The sequence below is a fragment of the Malus sylvestris genome, chromosome 14 (genome assembly GCF_916048215.2).
Source record: "Malus sylvestris chromosome 14, drMalSylv7.2, whole genome shotgun sequence".
Taxonomy (NCBI): Eukaryota; Viridiplantae; Streptophyta; class Magnoliopsida; order Rosales; family Rosaceae; genus Malus; species Malus sylvestris.
In genome coordinates this window covers 4622819-4646874 of record NC_062273.1, presented here as the reverse complement: position 1 = coordinate 4646874, position 24056 = coordinate 4622819, and the positions used below count along the sequence as shown (strand labels likewise).

General features: G+C 38.4%; 3 protein-coding genes and 1 non-coding gene across 5 annotated transcripts in view; all 4 read right to left on the bottom strand.

Annotated features, from left to right (window-relative positions):
* Nucleotides 1-11: 11 nt before the first annotated feature.
* TRNAA-UGC (transfer RNA alanine (anticodon UGC)) lies at nucleotides 12-84 on the bottom strand. Its single transcript has one exon. It is a non-coding gene; the product is annotated as a tRNA-Ala (tRNA).
* Nucleotides 85-1445: 1361 nt separating this feature from the next.
* Nucleotides 1446-4169, bottom strand: LOC126600884 (40S ribosomal protein S5). The gene is made up of 5 exons (XM_050267590.1): nucleotides 3944-4169; nucleotides 3393-3492; nucleotides 2335-2606; nucleotides 1881-2084; nucleotides 1446-1753 (listed from the first exon to the last, which is right to left on the bottom strand). Exons 2-5 carry the CDS (start codon nucleotides 3486-3488, stop codon nucleotides 1699-1701), a joined length of 627 nt encoding a protein of 208 aa, XP_050123547.1. The 5' UTR covers nucleotides 3489-3492; nucleotides 3944-4169; the 3' UTR covers nucleotides 1446-1698.
* A 1365-nt stretch (nucleotides 4170-5534) lies between these two features.
* LOC126600886 (40S ribosomal protein S5-like) lies at nucleotides 5535-7296 on the bottom strand. The gene is made up of 5 exons (XM_050267591.1): nucleotides 7133-7296; nucleotides 6643-6743; nucleotides 6225-6496; nucleotides 5897-6100; nucleotides 5535-5746 (listed from the first exon to the last, which is right to left on the bottom strand). The coding sequence occupies exons 2-5, from the start codon at nucleotides 6736-6738 to the stop codon at nucleotides 5692-5694; spliced, it is 627 nt and encodes a 208-aa protein (XP_050123548.1). The 5' UTR covers nucleotides 6739-6743; nucleotides 7133-7296; the 3' UTR covers nucleotides 5535-5691.
* Nucleotides 7297-8128: 832 nt separating this feature from the next.
* The window catches only part of LOC126600890 (40S ribosomal protein S28-like), a 42458-nt gene continuing 26530 nt past the window's right edge, over nucleotides 8129-24056 (bottom strand). The window contains exons 1-2 of one of the 2 annotated variants that reach the window (XM_050267595.1): nucleotides 9588-9754; nucleotides 8129-8652 (exon numbers count right to left, since the gene is read on the bottom strand). In XM_050267595.1, coding sequence (XP_050123552.1) covers nucleotides 8454-8651 — 198 coding nt within the window. In that variant the 5' untranslated portion in view covers nucleotide 8652; nucleotides 9588-9754 and the 3' untranslated portion in view covers nucleotides 8129-8453. Of the gene's footprint in view, nucleotides 8653-9587; nucleotides 9755-24056 lie in introns of those variants that run through there. The other variant, XM_050267596.1, reaches the window with a different exon arrangement.

The window sequence follows — 24056 nt, the reverse complement described above, 5'->3', positions numbered from 1 at the left end:
AAAATGAATAATGGAGATGCGGGGTATCGAACCCCGTACCTCTCGCATGCAAAGCGAGCGCTCTACCATGTGAGCTACATCCCCAACCTAATATTTGCTTTCAAAAATTTACAACTTTAATTCAACAAGATCCTGAGCGTTCTTCGCAAAGCTCAACAGAGCTTTGAATTGTGTGAAAATATAAAAAATTATTTTCCGCTGCCGGGATTCGAACCCGGAATATCATCAATATAGATTTTCCATTGCTACAGCGGATTCTTGTATGAACTAGAGGATTTTAATTATATATATATGCCTTATCCAGAGCATCTCCAATGAGAATCCTCAAAGTTGTCCTCATCACCGTATAGACCCGATAAATGAGGAACAAGGCTCTCCAATCCACTAAAAATTGAGTTCTTAAAGTATAGTGACTCACCATATACATAAGACAGGTTCCTACATATAAGGACAATATAGAGACAGAAGTGATGGCGCCCAGTGGGAAACTTGGTCCACCCACGTGATTGCTTTGTGCAATAATTACTTTTCAATCAACAGATGCGTCTCGCAAACACATATAGACCCGATAAATGAGGAACAAGGCTCTCCAATCCACTAAAAATTGAGTTCTTAAATTATAGTGACTCACCATATACATAAGACAGGTTCCTGCATATAAGGACAATATAGAGACGGAAGTGATGGCGCCCAGTGGGAAACTTGGTCCACCCACGTGATTGCTTTGTGCAATAATTACTTTTCAATCAACAGATGCGTCTCGCAAACACATATGTTGTTTTGAGTGAGAAACTTGGTCCACCCACGTAATTGCTTTGTGCAATTATTACTTTTTGATCAACAGTTGCATCTCGCAGCACACATGTTGTTTTTATTAACGGTTGGAAAATCAAAGGTCCATATTCATGCTAGGCAAGCTCTTATGTTTTTTTACCGTTGAAAATCAATGGTTTCAATTACAGATTCCTCAAATTTAGGGTTTGTGCTAGAGACTTTCCCATTGAAGGTAATATTCGTTTAGGGTGCATGTCGACAAATGCAATTTCTTCTTGTGATTCTTTCCCGTGGAGTTTATTTTCCTTTCGCTTTACCTGTGTTTTCTTGTACTTCTGAAACCCAGGACGAATACTTCAGGCATTTTCTATGAAATCTTGTCCTCTTGAGCTTGCTCGGAAGCCAGGTTTACGATGAAATTTACAATCAACAAGGGGCATCGGTTATTCATTTTCAATTTTTAACACGTTACGTACAAAATCAAGTTGTGTTAATCACAAGACCTAAGAAAACTGGAAAAAAATCACCTTCTACCTCCGACACCGCCAACGCGGCCATCCTCCGAAAGGAAGATGGGAAGGTGGTAAGTGTACTTCCACCATGGCAGCCCTTCGAAAAGCATCAGGTGAGTCTCAAAGAAATGATGTCCTTGAGAGGTTTACCATTACAAGTGCAAAATTATTATCAAAATTTCAAAATGCATGTGTACCTTAAATGTAACACAATCTAAATAAAATTCAAATCAACCGCATCCAACGGTATAAAATTACACAACCCAAACTAAAGGATGACTGGTTTCATAACACAAATGACAAAGACATGTCTCACATTCGAGCTAAATCCGACAACTTCTACATAATGACGGAATAAACAAAACGCACACCGAATTCTCCTTACTAAATATAACATTTTTATTGCAACCTCTTAACGGTTGGCCTTGGCAACTCTTTCGATCTCATCCTTCTTCTTGATTGCATAACTGCACATAAAACACCACTAATCGTCAGCAAAGAAACAATGAATCAACAGGAACAACGTAACTAAAAAAACTCAGATAAAAGAGCTTTGGAGAAAATATGGTGCAATAGGCAAAATAAACGCACTACCTGTTAGATGAACCCTTGGCAGCATTAATAAGTTCATCAGCCAAACACTCGGCAATAGTTTTGACGTTCCTGAAAGCAGATTCACGAGCACCGGTGGTGAGGAGATAGATAGCCTGATTCACACGCCTCAAAGGTGAGATATCCACAGCCTGACGCCTAACAACTCCAGCAGATCCAATACGAGTTGCATCTTCACGTGGACCACTGATTGGCACAAAGAAGACATACAACATGAGGGAAAAAAAAAAAACAAGTTACATATAACCATACGGAATTGCACGAAGAAGAATGTTTATAACCATCGTAATCCCAACAGGTATAAAAATCAACATGTAATCAGGAAATGAATACTAAAGGGCACATGAGCATCCCCTCAAGCATCAAACATGTGACGAAGCAGAGGTCAACGCATATGATTGCTGTGAGAAAGATTTTAACATATATGTGAATGTACCTGTTAACGACAGCATCAACAATAACTTGGATTGGGTTCAGATCAGTTAGCAAATGGATAATTTCCATCGCGTGCCTAACAATCCTGACAGCCATGAGTTTCTTTCCATTGTTTCTGCCGTGCATCATGAGTGAGTTTGTAAGCCTCTCCACAATAGGGCACTGAGCTTTCCTGAATCGTTTGACCGAGTATCTCCCAGCAGTGTGAGGTACATAAGTTGCATGCTTGGAAGGTGCAACTCCAATGTAATCCGCCAGTGAAATGTCACTGACCTACATGTTAAAATTGTACATTATCATTTCACAAACATATGGGAAACAGTCCATACATTAGAAGATGCAAGAAGACAAAATTAACAAGTTTTTGTCAACAAAATCCTTTTCAACGTCTAAACAAACGAAAAAAAAAACTGAGGTGTAAATGCTAATCAACCAATAGAAACACTTAATAGCTGACTTTACATAAATACTGAATTTACCAGTATAAGTTTGAAATCACAGTAAAAACAGAATCAGCATAATCAGGACAACACAAAATACATGTCAACAAACGAGTGCAATAAACAATAATAACACTTACAATAAACTTTAGCCTACTTTGTAGACATACAGTAAATCTCACAAAAGACAGCCACAAGGAGGACACACAAATTTCTAAACATTTAACAGAGCATATCTAATATGTATATTGAGGTTGAGGCATAAATCACTACTCATCAAGGAAACAAACACAAGTTGGCCTACAGTGAATCTAACCCAATAAGCCACAAGGAGGTCACACAGAATTCTAAACATTTAAAAGAGCAAATCCAATACATATATTGAGTTTATGGCACAAATCCGTCATGTCAACTACCCAACAAAGAACGAACATAAAAGTTGCCTCCGTTGCTATCCAACCATCACGTCAGTATACTCTCAAACAGAATCTGATAGCTCAAGCCTACCCACATTAAACCCTAACATACCACACGTCGAAGAAAACTTCATTTCATCGAAAACCATCACAGATATAAGAAAAATTATAATTAACTAAGTCGAATAATAAAATCCAGAAACCTGGACATCATCAAAGCTCCACTTGTTGAACAGCTTCACGTCATAGTGAGCCAGCGTTGGTTCGGCTACAGGAAGAGCTACAGCATCAGCAGCCATGGTTCTGTATAAACACAATTGAAGCTACAAACATTAGAGCATATTTGGTAATAGCTTCCGGTAAAACAAAGCTGCAAAGTATAATTCTGACAATCAAACTTCTCAAAAATTATCAGTATTTGACAGTGCCTGCCTGAAATGCTCCCAATATTGAACGAATTAAAAACAAATTATGGAACCCTAACCCATATGTTTCTACAAATCAAGTAATTTAAATGATTTAAATTAAAATGCCAACAAAAACAAAAGGGGAAAAAGGATATAAATTTGCAATTCACTAACTTAATCACCTTCGTACCCAAAAATTGTGATCTAAAATTTCAAACCTAATTCTAATTAACGGAATAGCTTAATTATAATTGAATCCAGTTTCACAGTAAGTAGCAGATGTTATGCGAAAGTTACGTCACCAACGACGGGAAGCGGCGGAGGTAGTGAGAGAGAAGAAGACTGACCCGGAGGTTGGATTTTTCGACGAGAGGGAGAGGTTGAGGAACACAAGACGACGGCGCCGCGGAGGGGTTGCTGAATCGCTGAAGGAAATGGCGCAGGGCGAGAGGTAGAGGGTATTTTAATCGGCTAGGGTTTTGGGTTTCGGGATTCGGGTTTCGGTTTCCGGACTCGAGTTGGGGTTTCGATTCGGGTCTAATTTACGGTCATTTGTTCTGAAATTACTAAAATGCTCATGTATGTGAGTGATACATGCTCCTTGAATTAAATGGTTTTGCAAAACTACGGGGACTAAAATTTATACAACTGAACCGCATGAAACAAAAGTAAAATTTGGCCTAATTTATTTATTTATTTATATTTTTTAAAGTGCCTATATTGAAAGTTTGAAACCCAATGTTTAAATAAATTTACTCAAATATTTTATGAATTTCCAATTTTTTATTTTGAGTTATGCTGAGAGATCATCTATTTGAATCATATTTTATAAATTATATGACGTAATTGTTGATAATTAAATTATTACTTGAGTGTTAATTAACGTGCTTATCTAAATTGCCTATTAACAAAAAGATAGTGATATTCACACACTAATTTTTACCTTCCTCAAACTCTTGTTAATTTTTTGCCATCAATCTTCTTCAATTCCCTTGGGAGCAGCCTCTCCATAAATGGGGGTAAGGCTAGCCGACATTCACCTCTCCCAGACCCTGCGTAAAGCGGGAGCCTTATGCACTGGGTATGACCTTTGACCTTTTTTAATCTTCTTCAATTCCGACTCGATGATAAAAAATTGTGAGGGATGAGTGAGAAGTAAAAATAACATTACTCTCAACAAAACCCTCTTTGTAAACCAAAAGAAAGTGAAAAGACAATCACAAAATAAAATCATAGGCAGTAATATAATTTCGCACAAATCAAATTTTGCTATTTTTTTAAAAGCCTCATCCACATGTGATCCCAACATATATTCAATACTAAAAAAAATAAAAATAAAAATAAAACCTCTCTCCCTCTCTCCTTCCCGGCATATGCTAATTTTTTATTGATGATGCGTAACATAGTTTACAAATATGATAAAAAAAAATGGTTAAACTAGCATTAATCTTTAATTCTTTAAGTCGAAAGGATTTGGTGAGTGAAAGAGAGTCCGAGCGGAGGAAGGTGGAAGGAGACTGGTGAGTGATAAAGAGTCCGAGCGGAGGCAGGTGGAAGGAGACTCTAAGATCCTCATCGATGCTATATTCGGTGGTGGATCCTTGTCACTCGGCAGCTTCTCACTATTATCCATAGTGTGCAGAAGTCGGCGAGTAAATTATAATGCATATCGTTTTGTCATGTCTTATCGAAAGCTAACTTAGTGGCGGATGCGTTAGCTTTTTGCGTCGTTCTTCTGTTGCTCCTGCGATATGGGGATCGCTCCTTGCCTGTTGGTTCTATCTAGTTGCCTAGAGGGTCTCTGTGTAATTATGTTATTATTTTGTCAAATTTCTTGTTGGTTTTGCAACTTGGTTACCCAAGTTTTCATACGACTAATTCATTGGGTTATTTGGTTTTGAAACTCTACCACTCAAATGTAACATAATTCTAACAAAATTCAACTCAAGAACAAGAATAACTGAGATTTCCGTAACAAAACAAAGGACTGACAATTCTCATGCTCTACGGTAAATCCGACAACCTCAAAGTAATGAGTGAATAAACAAAATGCATACAAAACCCTCCTCGCTCCGTCAAAATTTCCGGCAGCTCCTTAACGGTTAGCCTTGGCAACTCTTTCGATCTCATCCTTCTTCTTGATTGCGTAACTGCACAGAAAGGACCGCCAATACTCAGAAATGGAACCAATGAATCAAGGGAAAGAAATGAAATCAGCAGAGATAAGAGTTGAGGGAGTAAATAGGGAGTAAATAACAAGTACAAGGCAAATATGTGCATATTGAACAAGACATCGGTACCTGTTAGAGGAACCCTTGGCAGCATTAATAAGTTCATCAGCCAAACACTCTGCAATAGTTTTGACGTTCCTGAAAGCAGACTCACGAGCACCGGTTGTCAGGAGATAGATAGCCTGATTCACACGTCTCAAAGGTGAGATATCCACAGCCTGACGCCTAACAACTCCAGCAGATCCAATACGAGTTGCATCTTCACGTGGACCACTGATTGGCACGAAGAAGACATACAACATGAAAATTATAAAAACGGTTTCACAAATATGAGAAATTACAAGCAACCATGTGTCGTTACCATGTGAAAGATATATGTATATTCATGTTCACGTACCTGTTAACAACAGCATCAACAATAACTTGGATTGGGTTCAGATCAGTTAGCAAATGAATAATTTCCATTGCGTGCCTAACAATCCTGACAGCCATGAGTTTCTTTCCATTGTTTCTGCCGTGCATCATGAGCGAGTTAGTAAGCCTCTCCACAATAGGGCACTGAGCTTTCCTGAATCGTTTGACCGAGTATCTCCCAGCAGTGTGAGGTACATATGTTGCATGCTTGGAAGGTGCAACTCCAACGTAATCCGCCAGTGAAATGTCACTGACCTATATGTTGCAAATCACATAGCACAGATAGTAGATTTGAGTATAACAAATTAACTATCGGTCCACTCTAAACATATACGATCAAGGAATTACAGTCCATATTTCAGATAACCAGAGTACAAAATTTAACAAAAAAATCCAGAAACCTGGACATCATCGAAGCTCCAGCGGTTGAACAGCTTCACGTCATAGTGCGCCTGCGTTGGTTCTAGCACAGGAGCAGCGACATCAGCAGCGGCCATGGTTTCTGTATAACCAGAATTCAAGCTACAAAAGTTAGAAAATCAATGCTCCAAGCCCTAGTTGATCACTGTTTGACAGTGCCGGCCTCAAATGGTCCGAATTTTGAACTAATTAATTGATTATGGAAGCTAAATACATTTATTCAACAAATCACGTATAAAAATTAGGTAAATAAAACTAGCAAGAAAATTACTGAACTTTTAATCACATTAAGACCAAAATTTGTGACTCTTAATTTCTTATTACAATTGAAATCCGCAAGTAAACATTCAAGCCTAATTCTCAATAAACACGAAGCATTAAGAATAAAAAATTAACAAAAAATAAAAAGTAGCAGATGCAACGAGAACGACAAGCTATCGACGACAGGAAGTGAGAGAGACGAGCACCGACCTGGAGGTTGGAGTTTCAGAAGACGGTGGGAGAGCTTGGAGAAAGCAAGAAAATGGCGCTGCGAGGGGTGTGCTGAATCGCTCGAGACGACGAGGGAGCGGCGCAGAAGAGAAGTGTTTATGTACTAGGGTTTGGGTTGGGTTTACTATTTTACCCTTTGTTATTGTATTATTTGTTTTTTTCACATCATCGGCTGATTTTCTATTAATTTATTTCCAAATTCTGTTTTGCTGAAGTTTTTTTTTTTTTTTTTAATTATTAAAAAGTTTCAAACTGTCAGAACCTTGAGTTTGTCCCTTGCTTTGATAATATTTATCTTTTATGTATGCGAGAGCTTGTAAATTCAAATTTCGTGAATGATAATGCTTAATTTATTTTATGGTACAACGATATATTATACTAAGAGAAGAGAAAGTTTGACTAAATTATACAATAAGCAATCTAATTAGATATCGAATTCAACATCCACAAGATTTGAACTTAATACCTCTTACTTACAAATGAAGAGAAATACGATCAGATCGTAGTATTGAATGACAAATTCAATACCAATTTATTCTCTCCACTTCAAGAAGGCCTTTTTTTTGTTCGATTGTAAAACCATTGCCTTTAATCTTTATGTTTCCTATAAACCACTATATTATATCCAAAAAAGTTGAAGGATTTGCACTAAGCCACGTGGAGAAAATCAAAACTTTCATCCATACAGATTCAAATCTAAAACTTCTCACCTATAAATAAATATTAATACAAATAGGGCGTAAGAACAGTGAAAAATACTCCTGAATTTTAAGGGGTAACTGATTATTGCCATACTTATAAGAATGTTAATGACAAACATGAATTTAATCAATATTTTGACTCCCTTGTTGCTTGAATTGCTTTCTATTACAAAATTTAGGCTTCAAGTATGGACGAAGAAATTGCAAATTCTTAAAAATCGTTAAATTATCTTCCCTCCTAATCTCTCATCCCTTCCTATTTAAACAGTTACGATTAAACCACGTCAACATCTTGTATTGATTTTAAGACAACAGAATGACTAGCAATTAAGCAACACTCCTGGTAAATGGTAAGAAGGAAAGCAAACATTTGACATAGCAAGAAGGAACAGTCACTTGCTCAAACAAAACCTAGGATTTTTTCAGACAATTTAGTTTAGAAACATTCCATAACAAAATCTCATCACAAAAATAATGTCTGTAATGCTAGTAATTCCCAGGGCAACACAACAGCCATTCACCGACACAAAATAACTGTTGCTTGCAACGAACCTAAACTCAGACATAGGAGCATCGACAAACAAAACCATCTCTGATGATTACCGCAACCTTCTTGCCTCCCGCTCGGACTCGAGCAAGGTAAGGATATCCCCCTCCCTGACCGGTCCCTTGACATTCCTCATGATGAAACGGTTCTGGTCATCCAGAAACTTGACTCTCACTTGAGTCACCTGCCCACGAGATCCAGTCCGTCCCATAACCTTGATCACAATAGCATGCTTGATCGTGTTTTCCATTCTTCACAGAAGACAAAATAGAAAAGAAAATTTCAGAAAACACAAATCGTCAATTTACTTCAAACCCTACAATCTAGTAACCCGAGATAGCTGAATTGTACGAGAACTATTTGAATACAGAACACATGCAAAAAGACAGCAGCTAAAGGAAAGCAACAATGCAAAATTATGCCTCTTGATTAGGGAGATCAACAATTTATCTTAGTTTGTAAAGCAAGAAACAGAACAAATCAACTGGTACAACTACCAAAGAGGTAAAAAGGAAAGCGAAACCCCGCCAGTATTAGAAAGCGTTACAAAACACAGCAAGAAAACTCAGTAGGGATAACAAATTCATGGCATTTGGTAAGAGCTGCCACTAAGAACCAGCTACAAAGTAACATTCCGATGATGGAACATCGAAAGGAATATATATTAAGTTACTAACATTTATACAAAGCGTTACAATTAGCGTAAAAAACACAAGTTAAAATTCAAGAACCACCAGAAAAAGGAGCAATAAAAATCAAATGGGCACCCAAAACTAGTGGTATTTGGTAGATCCCATTAAGAACAGAGCTGCAAAGTAAACTTTCTGATGATCGAACTTCCCCCGGTAATATTAAAACCAGTACATCAGATTACAGAAAAAAATATCACTATTTAACATTGCCTCAAATATTGCGATGATAAAAATATATATAAATCGATTAAAGGAACCAAATCCAGCCATATTTTTCTACAAATAAACAAAAATTAGACAAATAAAATTAGCAGAAAATATGAAAAGAACGATAAAAAGATATAAATCAGTAACTTAATCAGCTTAAACAAAAAATTGTGAACTAATAATTCAAACCAAATTCTAATTAAAAGAATAACATAAACGAAGAACAAAGAACAAAATATAAAACGCGATAGTAGATGCAGTGAGAGAGATAAGATATGAGCACTGACCTGCAGGTTGGAGTTTCAGAAGATACTGCGAGAGCTTGGAGAAGAAGAAGAAACAGCGTCGCAGAAAGGCGTGCTGAATCGCAAGAGACGAGGGAACGGCGCAGTGCAAAAGGTAGGAAGAGAGGAAATATAATTTAGTCGACTAGGGTTTGGGTTGGGTTTACTGTTTTGCCCTTCTTATTCTATTAATTTCACGTCCACCGATTATTCAAAGTTCGCAGGGCCGATACGACGTCGTTTTTATGCATTCTTCATATCACGCCGCTTTAGCCCTGTTAAACCCCGCCCCTCTCGTGTATTTATCAAATATAGTAAAAAATTAAAAAAACTTATGAAAAGGGTTTGAAAACTTTGAGTTTTAATGATAACGATAAAATAGAGGGTAAGGTGAATATGTGATTTTTCGTTAAAGTAAATACCAATAGCTTTTCATTAAAGTTCCTCAAAAATTAACCTTTAATTTCAAAAATGTCACTTTTTATAAATATTTCAAATATATCTAAAATTCCACCTAAATACAAATACCCTCAAATTTAACAATCAAATAAATAAAAGATTTTTTTAGCCAAAATGATTCGTGACATTGACATAATTCCTTAATTTGATCCTTAATAATTGATGATAATCAATAGTAGTGTTCTTGAATTTGTTTATCATGAATCATTTTAGTCTTTCTTTGAATTTTTCTATCGTAATCATTTTAGTTTTTTTGTGAAAAATCTGTCAATTACTCTATTAGTATGTGTTGGGATAAAAAACAAAAAAAAGGTTCCTCAATACAACGAAGGTGGAGATGATGGTGGCAATTAAAATCCATGGTGAAGATTAACCAAGAAAATCTACACCATTCATTTTTTTTAAAACAAATAAAAAAATGAATTAAATTAGAAAAATTAAAGAGCCATGTTGCTGGAACGTATGAGGAGTTGCCTATTTCCTCCAACGTGCAAAAGGAAGTTAGTGAAAAACTACCCATTTTCTCACCCCTACTCTTCCTTGTCACCCTAAGTCTATAAAAGCGGAGATCGACAGAAAAGCACAAGGAAGAAGCAACAAAAAGGGCAAAGAGGAGTACAGAGGGGTTCACAGCAAAAGAAAAGAGGGAAAGCAAGGAAGACACGATAAAGGGAGCAAAAATATTAGGTATGAATTTATTGTTTATATTTTGTTCTTTGTCTTGGTGTTGGTTCAATTTTTGCAGAGGAAAAGAAAGAAGACTTGGCTCTTCTTATTTTCACCTAAGCAAACAAAATGGTGAAACTTCCACCATCACGGCCATCAGAAGGATAAACCTCCTCTTTCCACTTTAAATTTCCAAGGCTACACAGCTCATTTCTCGGATCCTCCACCAAAGCCCACGCTCACAGCAGAACTACGAAACTCTTTTATTTCCTCGCTCATATCCTCATGTGACGTCTCCCGATCTAGGAACACGGTGATTGCGGCAATCACTACTGTCGGTGCTAACCTCTCTAGGGACGACGGAACCAGCCTCTACCACGCCTGTGAAGGGTTCGGCTGCGACACATCCACAGTCATTAACAAGCTTCGCACCTATAGAAACGAATATGATGGAAACCTCCTAAGGAGCAAAAATAACTCTTTTCCCTCACTACCGAGCCTTCTCCGGATCAAGATCAAAGCCCACATGCAGCCGTTGAACACCACCACTTCAACAACACGAACGGCCACAACAGCCACATCGTTCTCCGATCCGCAAGCCCAGCAACCGCAACATGCTCCCAAGGTGGTCACCGATGGAGTCCTCCAAGCTTCCGCCAAGCTTTCGCTGCCATGAATTTCTAAGTGGTCTAGACCACTCGACGAAGTTCGAGAGGATGTTCCATGGCTAGACGTCTGCCATCATTGCCAGCTCATTGAATTTCCAAGGATTGATCGATGCTCTTCGTCGTCCATACTCCATCCCGAGAAGGAAGACACGTGCTGTCATCCGTCTTCACCACAACCAAACTTCCACAAATAGCACGAGTCTAAAGAAAGCAAAAGCTGAAAGCAGCGGAGATGCAACAGTCTCGTGTAGAGTAACACCGCAGCTACCAAACAGGGATGACAACAACATTCCTCTACTATTGCAGCAAAGGTGACAAGTCCTGGAGAAAGCCCATCAACTGTAAGTTCTTTACAAATAGCAGAAAAAGAGTCATCCTGCCCTTTTGTTTTAAGTACACACTTAGGGAAAGAAACCACCTAATATGATGACTGCAGCAAATGAAAGGAATGTGACTTCTACTCATCGTTGTTCATTTATTTTCTTCTCATGCAAATATGGGAAGTGAAAAAGTAATGAAGATGAACAAAGCAATCTCCACTGTGGTTTTAAGGACCATAGCCGCTGGATTGTTGTATGCCTAGCAAGCTTCGGTGGTGAAATCAAAAAAGAAAATGATGTTTTCCTACAATTAGGAAGGTCCCATCAAAAGCATATTTACAATGATGTTCATATAAGGTTCCAATCCTATAAAAAGGCTATTTAAACATGGCCCCACAAAGAATTAAGACAAAATCCTCTGAAAGGAAGATGTAATTGCTGCTTCTATGTCTTCTGTCCAAGAAATAAAAGAAGGCTGGATGAACCTCCATGCTACACACATGGGCTTTATGAATATGGCCTCCATCAAGTTGAAATTATTCATGAAGCCTGAAATGCGGAGACAAAAGATACAGCACTAAGCAAAGGTCAAATGCCAAAATATTAGTGGATTAATTTCACTCAAGCCGCCTCAAATGGCACAAAGCCACATCGAATGTCAAGGGGCACGAAGTTGCATCACAACCCAAATGGCACAAAGCCACTACAAATGACACAAAACCGATATAAATGGCACGAAGCTGCGACAAGTCTCAAATGGCACGAAGCCACATCAAATATCAAATGGCACAAAGCCACAACAAGTCTCAAATGACACGAAACCACATCAAATATCAAATGGCACAAAGCCATATCAAGTCACAAATGGCACAAAGCCTCGTCCTGCTCCAATGGTTCAAAGTCCTCGCCCGCACGAGCTAAAACTGCATAAGGCATCAAAAGCTCCAAGTGACTCAAAGTCCTCGCCTGCAAGATTCATACTGGAATCAAAGGGTTTTCCCTTTTTAACGAATGATTGTAATTAATAGACTCATAGTCTAGAATGGGTCAAACTCAAATTAATAAAACCTTATTCGGAAAAATGAATGAGGGTGAAATTGTGTCGAGTGAATTATTTGTTTACATGTTGTGTACAATTTTTTGCTCAATAATGTGATGATGTGGTGCCACGTGGATATCACAAATACAATCATATAACGACATGTGGATTAACTTTAAAAACTATTTTTATATTTAAAACTAAAAATGATATTAGTAAGAAAAAAGGCGTTTAAGACAAGATTGAAATTATGCTACTCCCACTTGCAGTAACTGTGGTGACGCTCAATGTCGGTGATGAAGGGGTCGAAGTGGATAGGGTTATAGTGGTGGAGAGTAGAAGCGGAGGTGAGGTTGGACCGGAGCTTGAGGCGACAGTAGCTAAAAAGCCTTTAATTTATTTAATTGTAAAATTTGAGGGTATTTGTGTTTATTTAAGTGAAATTTTGGATATATTTGAAAGTTTTTATAAAAAGTGACATTTTTAAAATTAAGAGTTAATTTTTTGCTATATTTGATAAATACTCCTCACCGGGCTCTCTTTCTAAAATGAAGCACTCTCGCCTGACCACGCTGTTCAATTTCTACTGGACGAAGACGAATCCCCTGCCTTACAAAGAGTCCTCGAGAGGCACACTGAACGACCTCTACAATTTGATTTCTCGCTCCGGACATCCGACGCTCCTCATTACATCGAGCCTCGTTACGTGGATTCTCGACGACTCGGTGACATTGGATTGCCAATGGACTGAAATTATGCTAATTGTAGTAATATAATTGTTTTCCTAACAACATTTGAATGCATAACGAGTTTAACTCTTATATGTGTGTATATATGTATTCATAAAGGATCCTTGAAGAGGAATGGGAAAGTGACCTCGTATTGACCGTTTTGTGGCGAAGTATTGATCATACTATGATTGTTTATAGTTCAGTGTCTTTGTTATGTTTTTGCCCCAAACTATAGCATTATGGTTAATAAATTAGGGTTGTCATTCAGGTTTTTACTTAATTAATCAAATATTGAACTCGGCGAAACTGAACTGTCAATATATTAAAATTGTGCTAACAGGGTAGCTTAATTATGTTCCTATCAGAGTTTGAAAGCATATAGACCTATAGGGCTTATTTTTTCTGTAGAACGTATATGAGAATCCTATAAGAGGGGATCAGGGATCCCGCTATTGGAACATGATAGGATTGTACCCTTTTATCGACCATTTCGAGGCCATGCATTGACCATGTATTGGCCATTTAAATTAAGTGTTTTTGCCCTTTTTGGCCGTACTCTGTGGGTCGCTATATTGTCAAATACATGGTTGCGAGATGGCTCAAATGAGGGCACTGTTCTATCTCGCTCCAAGGATGGTGGGGGATCCCTCTTAGAAGAAGCTCATATTTGTTTAGACTGTTAATTCTGAGAGCCATGATTAGAATTCAAAATAAGACTAACCAAGTAGTCAAGCTTTCCATCTTTTTCATCTTCTTGATACTTAGATTTCTAGCAACCCTGCTTCTGAAAGTATGCTTTCGTTCATTTGTTCTCAGATATCAATGTGGATGACTAACATAAGCTACTTTCGGCTTATGAGCTCTTATGTTGTTAACCGACTCGAATTGATTGCAAACATTCATGGAATAGAACAAGCTGAGGATTATTTTAACAACATTCCAAAACAATTGAAAACTCTCGAGGTTTACTGTGCTCTACTGAACGGCTTTGCTCATCCAAAACAATGTCCCTCTCTTCCATTTCACTTATTAGAACATTGAATTTGTCAGTGTTTCCAGGCTGATAATACAAATTGAGCAAAATGTTGTATGACTCCTACAACATTTTGCTCAATCCTACAACATTTTGCTCAATTTGTATTATCAGACTGGAAACACTGACAAATTCAATGTTCTAATAAGTGAAATGGAAGAGAGGGAATCCTACAACATTTTGCTCAATTTGTATTATCAGACTGGACAAATTCAATGTTCTAATAAGTGAAATGGAAAAGAGGGACATTGTTGTGACAAATACACATAGTATCCAGTGCAATGCATGTGCAGCTGCTTCTGATCTTGAGGGAATTGACAAGGTTATGGCAGAGTGGGAATCCAATCCCGTGGTTCCTATGGGTTGGGATTAGATCTGTAAACAGGTCGGGTTTATCGGGTTTGGGTCGGGTTCAATTCGACTCGTTAAGTTAACGGGTCATCCGAACCCGATCCGTTAAGCTAACGGATCACCCGCCCGAACCCAACCTGTTAAGCTAATGGGTCACCTGTTTCATCCGTTAATAATAATTATTATTATTTTTTGCATAGAGTTTATTTTTTGTTGTTAAGACTTTACTAAAATTACTAAAATATCCTTAACTAATGAATGCTAACGGATCCAACTGGTTGACCCAAAGTGACCCGTTATTTAACGGGTTCCCCCGTTAGCGACCCAACCCGTTAAACATCCGTCCAAATACTAATGTTAACGGGTCGGGTCAGGTTAATGGGTTTGGTCCAAAATGTCAGGTCTAGTTGGGATTGTTATGTCAATGGAGCAAATGGTTATACGAAAGCACAAAATGTGAATAAGGCATTGGCAATGCTAGTGAAGGTTGAGAAACTGATAACCAAGCTCTAAAAGACAGGGGAGCGTTTGTTGGATAAATATCAACAATCAATGATAAATTTATATATGCTATTAAATAATAAATGCAAATAAATAATTTAACAGAGTATGAACAAAACAAAATAATATTAAACAGATGAACTGAAGATCGAGGCTTGGGTACTGTAATGTTCTTGAAACAAAAACAGAATTTCATCCCTAGTATGTACTTGTAATTCAATGGACGTCTGCTTCACCAGGATTCAACGATATAAGTCGAGATTTCAGCACCGGAAAACTAGACTTTTGGTGAATATCTTTGTGGTTCTCTCAGTAAGAAGTTTTGGGATTGTAAAAGGAGAATTTGTTTTTTTTCTGTGTTCTAAATGTCATGCAGATGGATGTATATAAGTGTAATAACCTCGGTCTTGAAGATTGGCGACATTGAAAGTGATGAGAAGATCTATGACGAATGGGAATCGTAGAATTTTACTCCAGATATCCGTATCCCAAATTTTTTTTATCAATGCTTATACTAGAAAGGGCCTAGTTGACAAATATGCTTATATTGTAAATATTCTTAACCAATTGAGCAGCAAGTTAATTGCGTTTTCCATTTTTATCGATAAAACTTTGGTTATACACCGTAATGTTTCAATTTGGTTTCAAGTCCTCTAAACCTTCAGTTGACATGAATTGAAACTTTAAGGGGTAAGAATAAATAAAAAGTTGGGACAATTTTTTTTATTTAAATAATTTAGGAGAGGTTCAAAACTATTACATAATTTAGGAGAGAGAAGAGTTTTGAACCCTAGACACATGGGTGAAAATTCAACACCATATCTACTAGGATATTGGACCACATGCACAGGGACAATAATTCATATATAATTAAGGTTTTAAAAGACATTAAGCACTAGTCGGGTTGGGGTCTAGCGCCTAGATGAGGTCAAGGCGAGCGCCTAGGCGAATTTAAGTAAATCCATTTTTTTTCATGTTCATAAATGTCTATTTATACTTAAAATATATATAATTTCATCATAAACTACAAAATAGAATGACATATATATATTATGAAGTATTGGAACATAATGAAAACATGGCGAACAAGCATGTAATGTGTGCTCATTTAAGTATTCAACAAATCTCTTACAATTTATTGAAAAAAATAAAATGCAAAATGAAAGTTATATATTTTTTATCTTAGTGAGCCACAACCTAGGCTGTGTCTAGACAGGTTTGGACGGGCTAGGGGGTCTAGGCGGACATCTCAGCAGGTTAAGGCATCATTCTTAATTTTTAAACGCTAGGCACTAATAGAGCTCTTTTGATAACATTTTGTTTTCAATTATTATTTTTATTTCTTTAAAATTAATTAATTTTTTTTCAGAACTTGAAAAATTAATAACTGAAAGTTGGGGGGGGGGGTTGAGGGTTTAAAGACCTCTACGAATTGGGCAAACGTCGACTTAATTGGATGAAGTGGAGTATAATGTGCAAGCCTAAAAGTGAGGGGGGGGTTGAGGGTTTAAAGACCTCTACGCATTCAACCTTGCATTACTTGCCAAGCAAGGATGGCGTTTCATCCAACAACCAGATTCTCTTGCTGCACATGTTTTCAAAGCTCGATACTCTCTAAAGCTAGACTTTTTGCAAGCCCCGGTGAAGACAAATGCGTCGTATTGCTGAAGAAGTATGGCGGAGGCTCAAGTGATTATTCGAAGGGGTTCTAGGTGGTGGGTAAAGGACGGTACACAAATTAAAATCTGGGGGGATAGTTGGCTGCCCAGAGAGAGTTTCTTTAAGGTTTTAAGTCTTATTCCTGTTGGAGTGGAGCATGATACTACAATGAATAGTCTGATGGTGGATGAGGGGTGTCTCCAATGGAATTTGGATTTAATTAAGTGCATATTCTCTAAGGAAGAGACAAAGTTGATTTTGAGTATCCCCTTGAGTTTTTTCAAGCCACCAGATAATTTAATTTGGGTTGTGGAGAGGAACAGAGTATTTTCAACAAAAAAATGCTTACTTTGTAGCTCGGTCTTGTAGAAATATAGGTGGGGATGAATCAACTGGCTCTGAAATGAATGGGGAGTTAAAATATACGTGGAAGACTTTGTGGAGAACTTGTGTACCATAGAAGGTTAAAATATGGGCATGGCGGTGTTAGACGAAGTCAAGCCCACACTGACATTCCTGCAACTTGAGGAGTCTTCATCAGTTCAACCTTTTCTCTTTAGTTGTTCCTCGTTTATAGGATTGTTGACTTTTTCAAATGTTTGTTGTAACTAAAGTTGCGCATGCAGTTTGATCAGATTTGTAATTTTTGAATAGTCCTTGTATCTCGGGGTTTTCAAACCCTTTATGTAATCCTCAAGTCAATATAAATACATGCATCCTATCATTAACTGGGTATGCAATTGAAGTGAAAGAAACTGAATCTTTAGGGCACGTTTGTTTGACAGGATTAGCAAGGCTTGGACTGGACTAGACTATAGTCCTGTGTTTGGTGTGCAACTGGATTAGCTTTAATGGGCTTAGGTGGGACTCGCTCGGATTACACGCCTCCTTACGAGTTCTTAACGAAGAACCCCAATTTTGGGCGGACTCGTAAGCTCGGAGAGAAAACCGCGAGGATCCCCAACGTCCTGCTCGTCCTCATCTCTGCGAGGATCCCCAACGTCCCTCGTCCTGCTCGTCGCTAGTCGTCGACCTTGCCCTGCTTCCTCGTCGTCGTCCTCTTCACCCTCATCTCTGCGTCTTCTCGCCCTCATCTGGTCGAAGACAGTCTGGTAAGCTTCAAATCTTCGATTGATTTCGTCGAATTGAGATTAGAATTTGGGGTTTTCATATTTTTAGTTCAAATTGAGATTAGAATTTGGGGTTTTCGTATTTCAACTTTTCTGGTAAACTTCAAAATCAATTTTTAGGTCAAATTGAGATTAGAATCTGTGTGTGTAATCTCTTTGTGTGTCTGTGTGTGTGTGCGTGTGTGTGTATACTATGTGTGTGTGTACTCTGGTTTGTCTGTGTGTGTGTATACTCTCTGTGTGCGTGTAATCTCTGTTTGTGTATACTCTGTGTGTGTGTGTGTGTAATCTGTGTGTGTGTAAGTGTAATATGTGTGTGTATACTCTGTGTGTGTGTGTGTGTAATCTCTGTGTGTGTGTGTAATCTCTGTGTGTGTGTGTGTGTATGTATGCAGTGTGTGTGTGTGTATGTATGCAGTGTGTGTGTGTGTGTATGTATGCAGTGTGTGTGTGTACGTATGCAGTGTGTGTGTGTGTATGTATGCAGTGTGTGTGTGTGTGTATGTATGCAGTGTGTGTGTGTGTGTATGTATGCAGTGTGTGTGTGTGTATGTATGCAGTGTGTGTGTGTGTGTATGTATGCAGTGTGTGTGTGTGTATGTATGCAGTGTGTGTGTGTGTGTATGTATGCAGTGTGTGTGTGTGTATGTATGCAGTGTGTGTGTGTATGTATGTATGTATGCAGTGTGTGTGTGTGTATGTATGTATGTATGCAGGGTGTGTGAGAGTGTGTATGTCCGTGTGAGTATGTGTGTGAGTGTGTATGCAGTGTGTGTGTGTGTGAGTGTGTATGCAGTGTGTGTGTGTATGCAGTGTGTGTATGTGTATGCAGTGTGTGTATGTGTATGCAGTGTGTGTGTGTGTGTATGTATGCAGGGTGTGTGTGAGTGTATGTCAGTATGTGAGAGTGTGTATGTCCGTGTGAGTGCAGTGTGTGCAGCTGACCAGTATGTGTGTATGTATGTATGCCGTGTGTGTGTGTGTATGTATGCAGTGTGTGTGTGTGTGTATGTATGCAGTGTGTGTGTGTGTATGTATGCAATGTGTGTGTGTGTGTGTGTGTGTATGTATGCAGTGTGTGTGTGTGTGTATGTATGTATGTATGCAGTGTGTGTGTGTGTATGTATGTATGTATGCAGGGTGTGTGAGAGTGTGTATGTCCGTGTGAGTATGTGTGTGACTGTGTATGCAGTGTGTGTGTGTGTGTATGCAATGTGTGTGTGTGTGTGTATGTATGCAGTGTGTGTGTGTGTGTATGTATGCAGTGTGTGTGTGTGTATGTATGCAGTGTGTGTGTGTGTGTATGTATGCCGTGTGTGTGTGTGTATGTATGCAGTGTGTGTGTGTGTGTATGTATGCAGTGTGTGTGTGTGTGTGTATGTATGCAGTGTGTGTGTGTGTGTATGTATGCAGTGTGTGTGTGTATGTATGCAGTGTGTGTGTGTGTGTATGTATGCCGTGTGTGTGTGTGTGTGTATGTATGCAGTGTATGTGTGTGTGTATGTATGCAGTGTGTGTGTATGTATGTATGCAGAGTGTGTGTGTGTGTGTATGTATGCAGTGTGTGTGTGTATGTATGTATGTATGCAGTGTGTGTGTGTGTGTATGTATGCCGTGTGTGTGTGTGTGTGTATGTATGCAGTGTATGTGTGTGTGTATGTATGCAGTGTGTGTGTATGTATGTATGCAGAGTGTGTGTGTGTGTGTATGTATGCACAGTGTGTGTGTATGTATGTATGTATGCAGTGTGTGTGTGTGTGTATGTATGTATGTATGCAGGGTGTGTGTGAGTGTATGTCTGTGTGTGAGAGTGTGTATGTCCGTGTGAGTATGTGTGTGACTGTGTATGCAGTGTGTGTGTGTGTATGCAGTGTGTGTGTGTGTATGCAGTGTGTGTGTGTGTGTATGTATGCAGTGTGTGTGTGTGTGTGTGTGTGTATGCCGTGTGTGTGTGTATGTATGCCGTGTGTGTGTGTGTGTGTGTGTATGTATGCAGTGTGTGTGTGTGTGTGTATGCAGTGTGTGTGTGTGTGTGTGTGTATGTATGCAGTGTGTGTGTGTGTGTATGTATGCAGTGTGTGTGTGTGTATGTATGCAGTGTGTGTGTGTATGCAGTGTGAGTGTGTGTGTGTGTATGTATGTATGCAGTGTGTGTGTGTGTGTGTATGTATGTATGTATGCAGTGTGTGTGTGTGTGTGTATGTATGTATGCAGGGTGTGTGTGAGTGTATGTCCGTGTGTGAGAGTGTGTATGTCCGTGTGTGTGTGTTAGTGTGAGTGTGAGTGTGAGTATGTATGTGTATTTTGCACATTTGTCCATGAGTGTGTGTGTGTGTACTTGGTTTATAACCATGATATTACAATGTGAATGTTTTGTATTGTGTGGGGTTGATGCTGAATTGCAATTTTTTGTGGTTGTTGGTTGCAGAGAAGAGGAGCATAAACGGAAGGCTAAGGCTAAGGCTACTGCATTACAGGTGTCCTTTAATTTCCCTCTTCACATGCAATGCCTAGCAATGATAGCAATCCTCATACTAGTGTTACATGATGCAATTACTAGGCCTAATGGTTTTAAGGTACCAACGGGTAAGACTATTACTTAGTCTCAACTTTGTAAGTTAGGTCTAGTTCTGTTTGTCAACTACAAAACACTAATAAGGTCTGTTTTTTTTTTCATTAGGTTATTATTACCTTGTAGATGGTGGTTATACAAATGGTGAAGGATTCCTTGCACCCTATAGAGGAATACCTTATCATTTATCTGAATGGGAGGGACGAACACCTTCTAATAAGGAAGAATATTTTAACATGAAGCATTCTAAGGCAAAGAATGTAATTGAACGCTGTTTTGGCTTGCTAAAAGGAAGGTGGTCGATACTAAGGAGTCCATCTTTCTATCCGATAAGGACACAAGGTCGAATAATTACCGCTTGTTGCCTACTACACAATCTTATTAGGCAAGAGATGTCTGTAGATCCAATGGAGAATTTGCCAATAATAGAAGATGGACAAAATACAGAAGAAGGTGAATATGTTGGTAGTGTTCAAACATCTGACCAGTGAACTGCAAAGAGGAATGATATGGCTCAGGAAATGTATAACGAGTGGAGAGCAATTAGGAACCAGCAACCGAACTAGCTATATGTGTTAATGATAACATTTTATTTTAGTATTCCTTTTTATCATGCATTTGTTAGATATTAGCACAATGATTGGATGGTATGCAAATTAATTGGATATTATGCAAGTTGATTGGATATTATACAAATTGATTATTTGCATGGTATTTTCCTTCATTAAAATATTTTTTGTTTAGGTATGGATAACGAAAATATTTTGAATGCTACTCAAGAGCCAAAAGGAAGAAGGCGTAAATGGGAAGCATTTGAGGAAGAAGTATTACTAGGAGTTCTTGAGGATTTTGTTGCTCGGAAGCAACGGTGTGACACCGGTGCTTTCAAACAAGGTACTTTGGTTGAAATAGCAAAAGCTGTCAATGTTTTATGTCCTCATTCAAATATAAAGGCAAATCCACATATTGAGTCCAAGTTGAAGAAATGGAAAAAAACATATAGTATGGTCGTTGACATGATAAACATAAGTGGATTTGCATGGAATAATGTCAAAAAGTGCGTTGAAGTTGACAGTGATGACTCATGGCAAACTTATGTGCAGGTTCATATCCTATTTTATTTATACATTAGTTATATTATTGCTGCTATATTTGTTACGCATGCTAAATTTTAGTTTTGCTATGTTGATATAATCTTAGAGAAATAAAGAAGCCGATGGATGGAGAAGCAAACATTTTCCACTGTTTGATAGATTTGCATATTTATTTGGAAAAGATCGGGCTACGAGTAATGTAGCCGAAACCCCTGCTCAAATGGTGGAGGAACAAAGTCATGATCATGTTGGTGAAAGTGATATTGGAGGTGAAAATTTTGTTTCTTCAATGAACCAACAAAGCCAACAAAGCACCCCATCTGAAAATAGCCAAACAAAGAGGAAAAGAGCTGTGGGAAGTTCAAGTGATGGAACCGAGGCAATTATCAGTGGACTGAAAGATTTTTATGTTGAAAGTGGGAAGAGGATGCAAATGGTAACTGAAGCTTTAGTTCAAGGTACTGCAGATCATACTGACATAGCTAATGAACTTGAAGCAATGAGTCTCTCTCCTATGGATCAAATTGATGCATTGTCTCTTATTTTGGATAAACCAAAAAATGTGGGAGTGTTCAGGGCAATCAAACCGGAACTCAAGAAAGTGTTCGTCCAAAGGCTTTTAAGCGACAATGCAAGCGGATGAGGATTTTGGCTAATGTTAACATGGATGTATTTTATTAATGTTAACATGGATGTATTTTATTAATCATACAATCTTATGTTATGGCTTATAACTTAGCTTTGCACTAGTATTTTGGCTTATGTTAACTAGCCATCTTGTAAATTATGGAGATCTATTTTGGCTAATGTTAACTAATGTTAACTAGGATTTTCTAAATTATGGAGATCTTCTTATGTACTTGTATTTGTTGAAGTTGCATGTATTGGGCACTATTATTTTTCTTCTGTTGGGTGATAGAGTTTAAACCAAGCTACATTTGCAAATTAAACCCAATTCTATTAGCAGATAATAGAAACAAAACAATTGTCAATTTTTTTTAAGATTCATAATATACATGGCAAAAATATGCTCCAATTAACCCATATCATGAGATTTGTAGCATTACTCTATTACACAATGGCAAAAATTTGTAGTCCTAGTCTAAGCAAACACAAATCTGGTGAACAGTACTGTTTTTCTTATCCTGCTTCTTAGTCCGACATTACACCAAACGCTTCACTAAGTTAGTCCAGCTTAGTCCAGTCTAAGCCAGTCCAGCTTAGTCCCGGCAGCTAGTCCAGTTCGAGACAGTCAGGCGCAACAAACGCACCCTTAAAGTTTTACATGGTATCAGAGCCTTACTGTCTAACAACAAAAGATCTTTTTTTTTTCCTCGCTTCCAATGGCTGACAACAATGGTACTTCCTCTCAACCCTCCACTACCGTCACTTCAAACACTCCCACCCATCCCTTTTCCTCCATGACTACCATGGTCCACATCAAGCTTGATAGGACCAACTACCCACTGTGGTTGGCCCAAATCGAGTCTTTAAAGTTTTACAGGCGGTGCTGTCTAAACACCCTACCAACTAGAGCAAATTTGAAGAGAAGGAAGATCATCACTACTGAAAATTGTCTTTCCTGCGATGGAGACCCGGAAGGTGTTGAACATACGTTGTTGGAATGCCCAAGATCAGCGTCTATCTGGTTCTCTAGCCCATTATGTTTGAGGATGGAAAGGCATATCCATGTGGTGGTTTTCGTATGTGGCTGGTTGAGGTGGCGGGATTACTTGCCCGTCAAAGCTTTGACTTAGCTTTGAATCAGGTGGATATCAACGGCAAATCCCAAGCTTGGTTGTAGGAATTTAGGAAGTGGCACGGTTTCAAGAAATGCAGCATACCGTCAATCCCTCAAAAAATGGGAGAAACCTGATGTGGGTTGGCTTAAATGCAAATTTGGTTGTGCGTGGGATGAATTAGGTGAGCTAGGGGGTATTGGCGTGGTGATCGAGATGAGAATGGTGCTTTTGTGGCAGGTACATCAATGAAAATTCGAGGGGTCTGCTCGGCAATGCTGGTTGAGATCATGGATGCTCGGGCAACAATACTTTTTGCTCACGACCTGGGAGTAACTCATTTGGCAGTGTATGGGGACGCAATGATGGTTATCAATGCTCTTCAAAAGGATGCGGCAACTCCATGCAATGGTACCTTTGGGAATATTTTTTGAATGATGCTAGTCAATTGTTGAAGTCTATTCTGAATTGGAAGGTCACATTTGGTCAACGGGAGACGAACAAGATTGC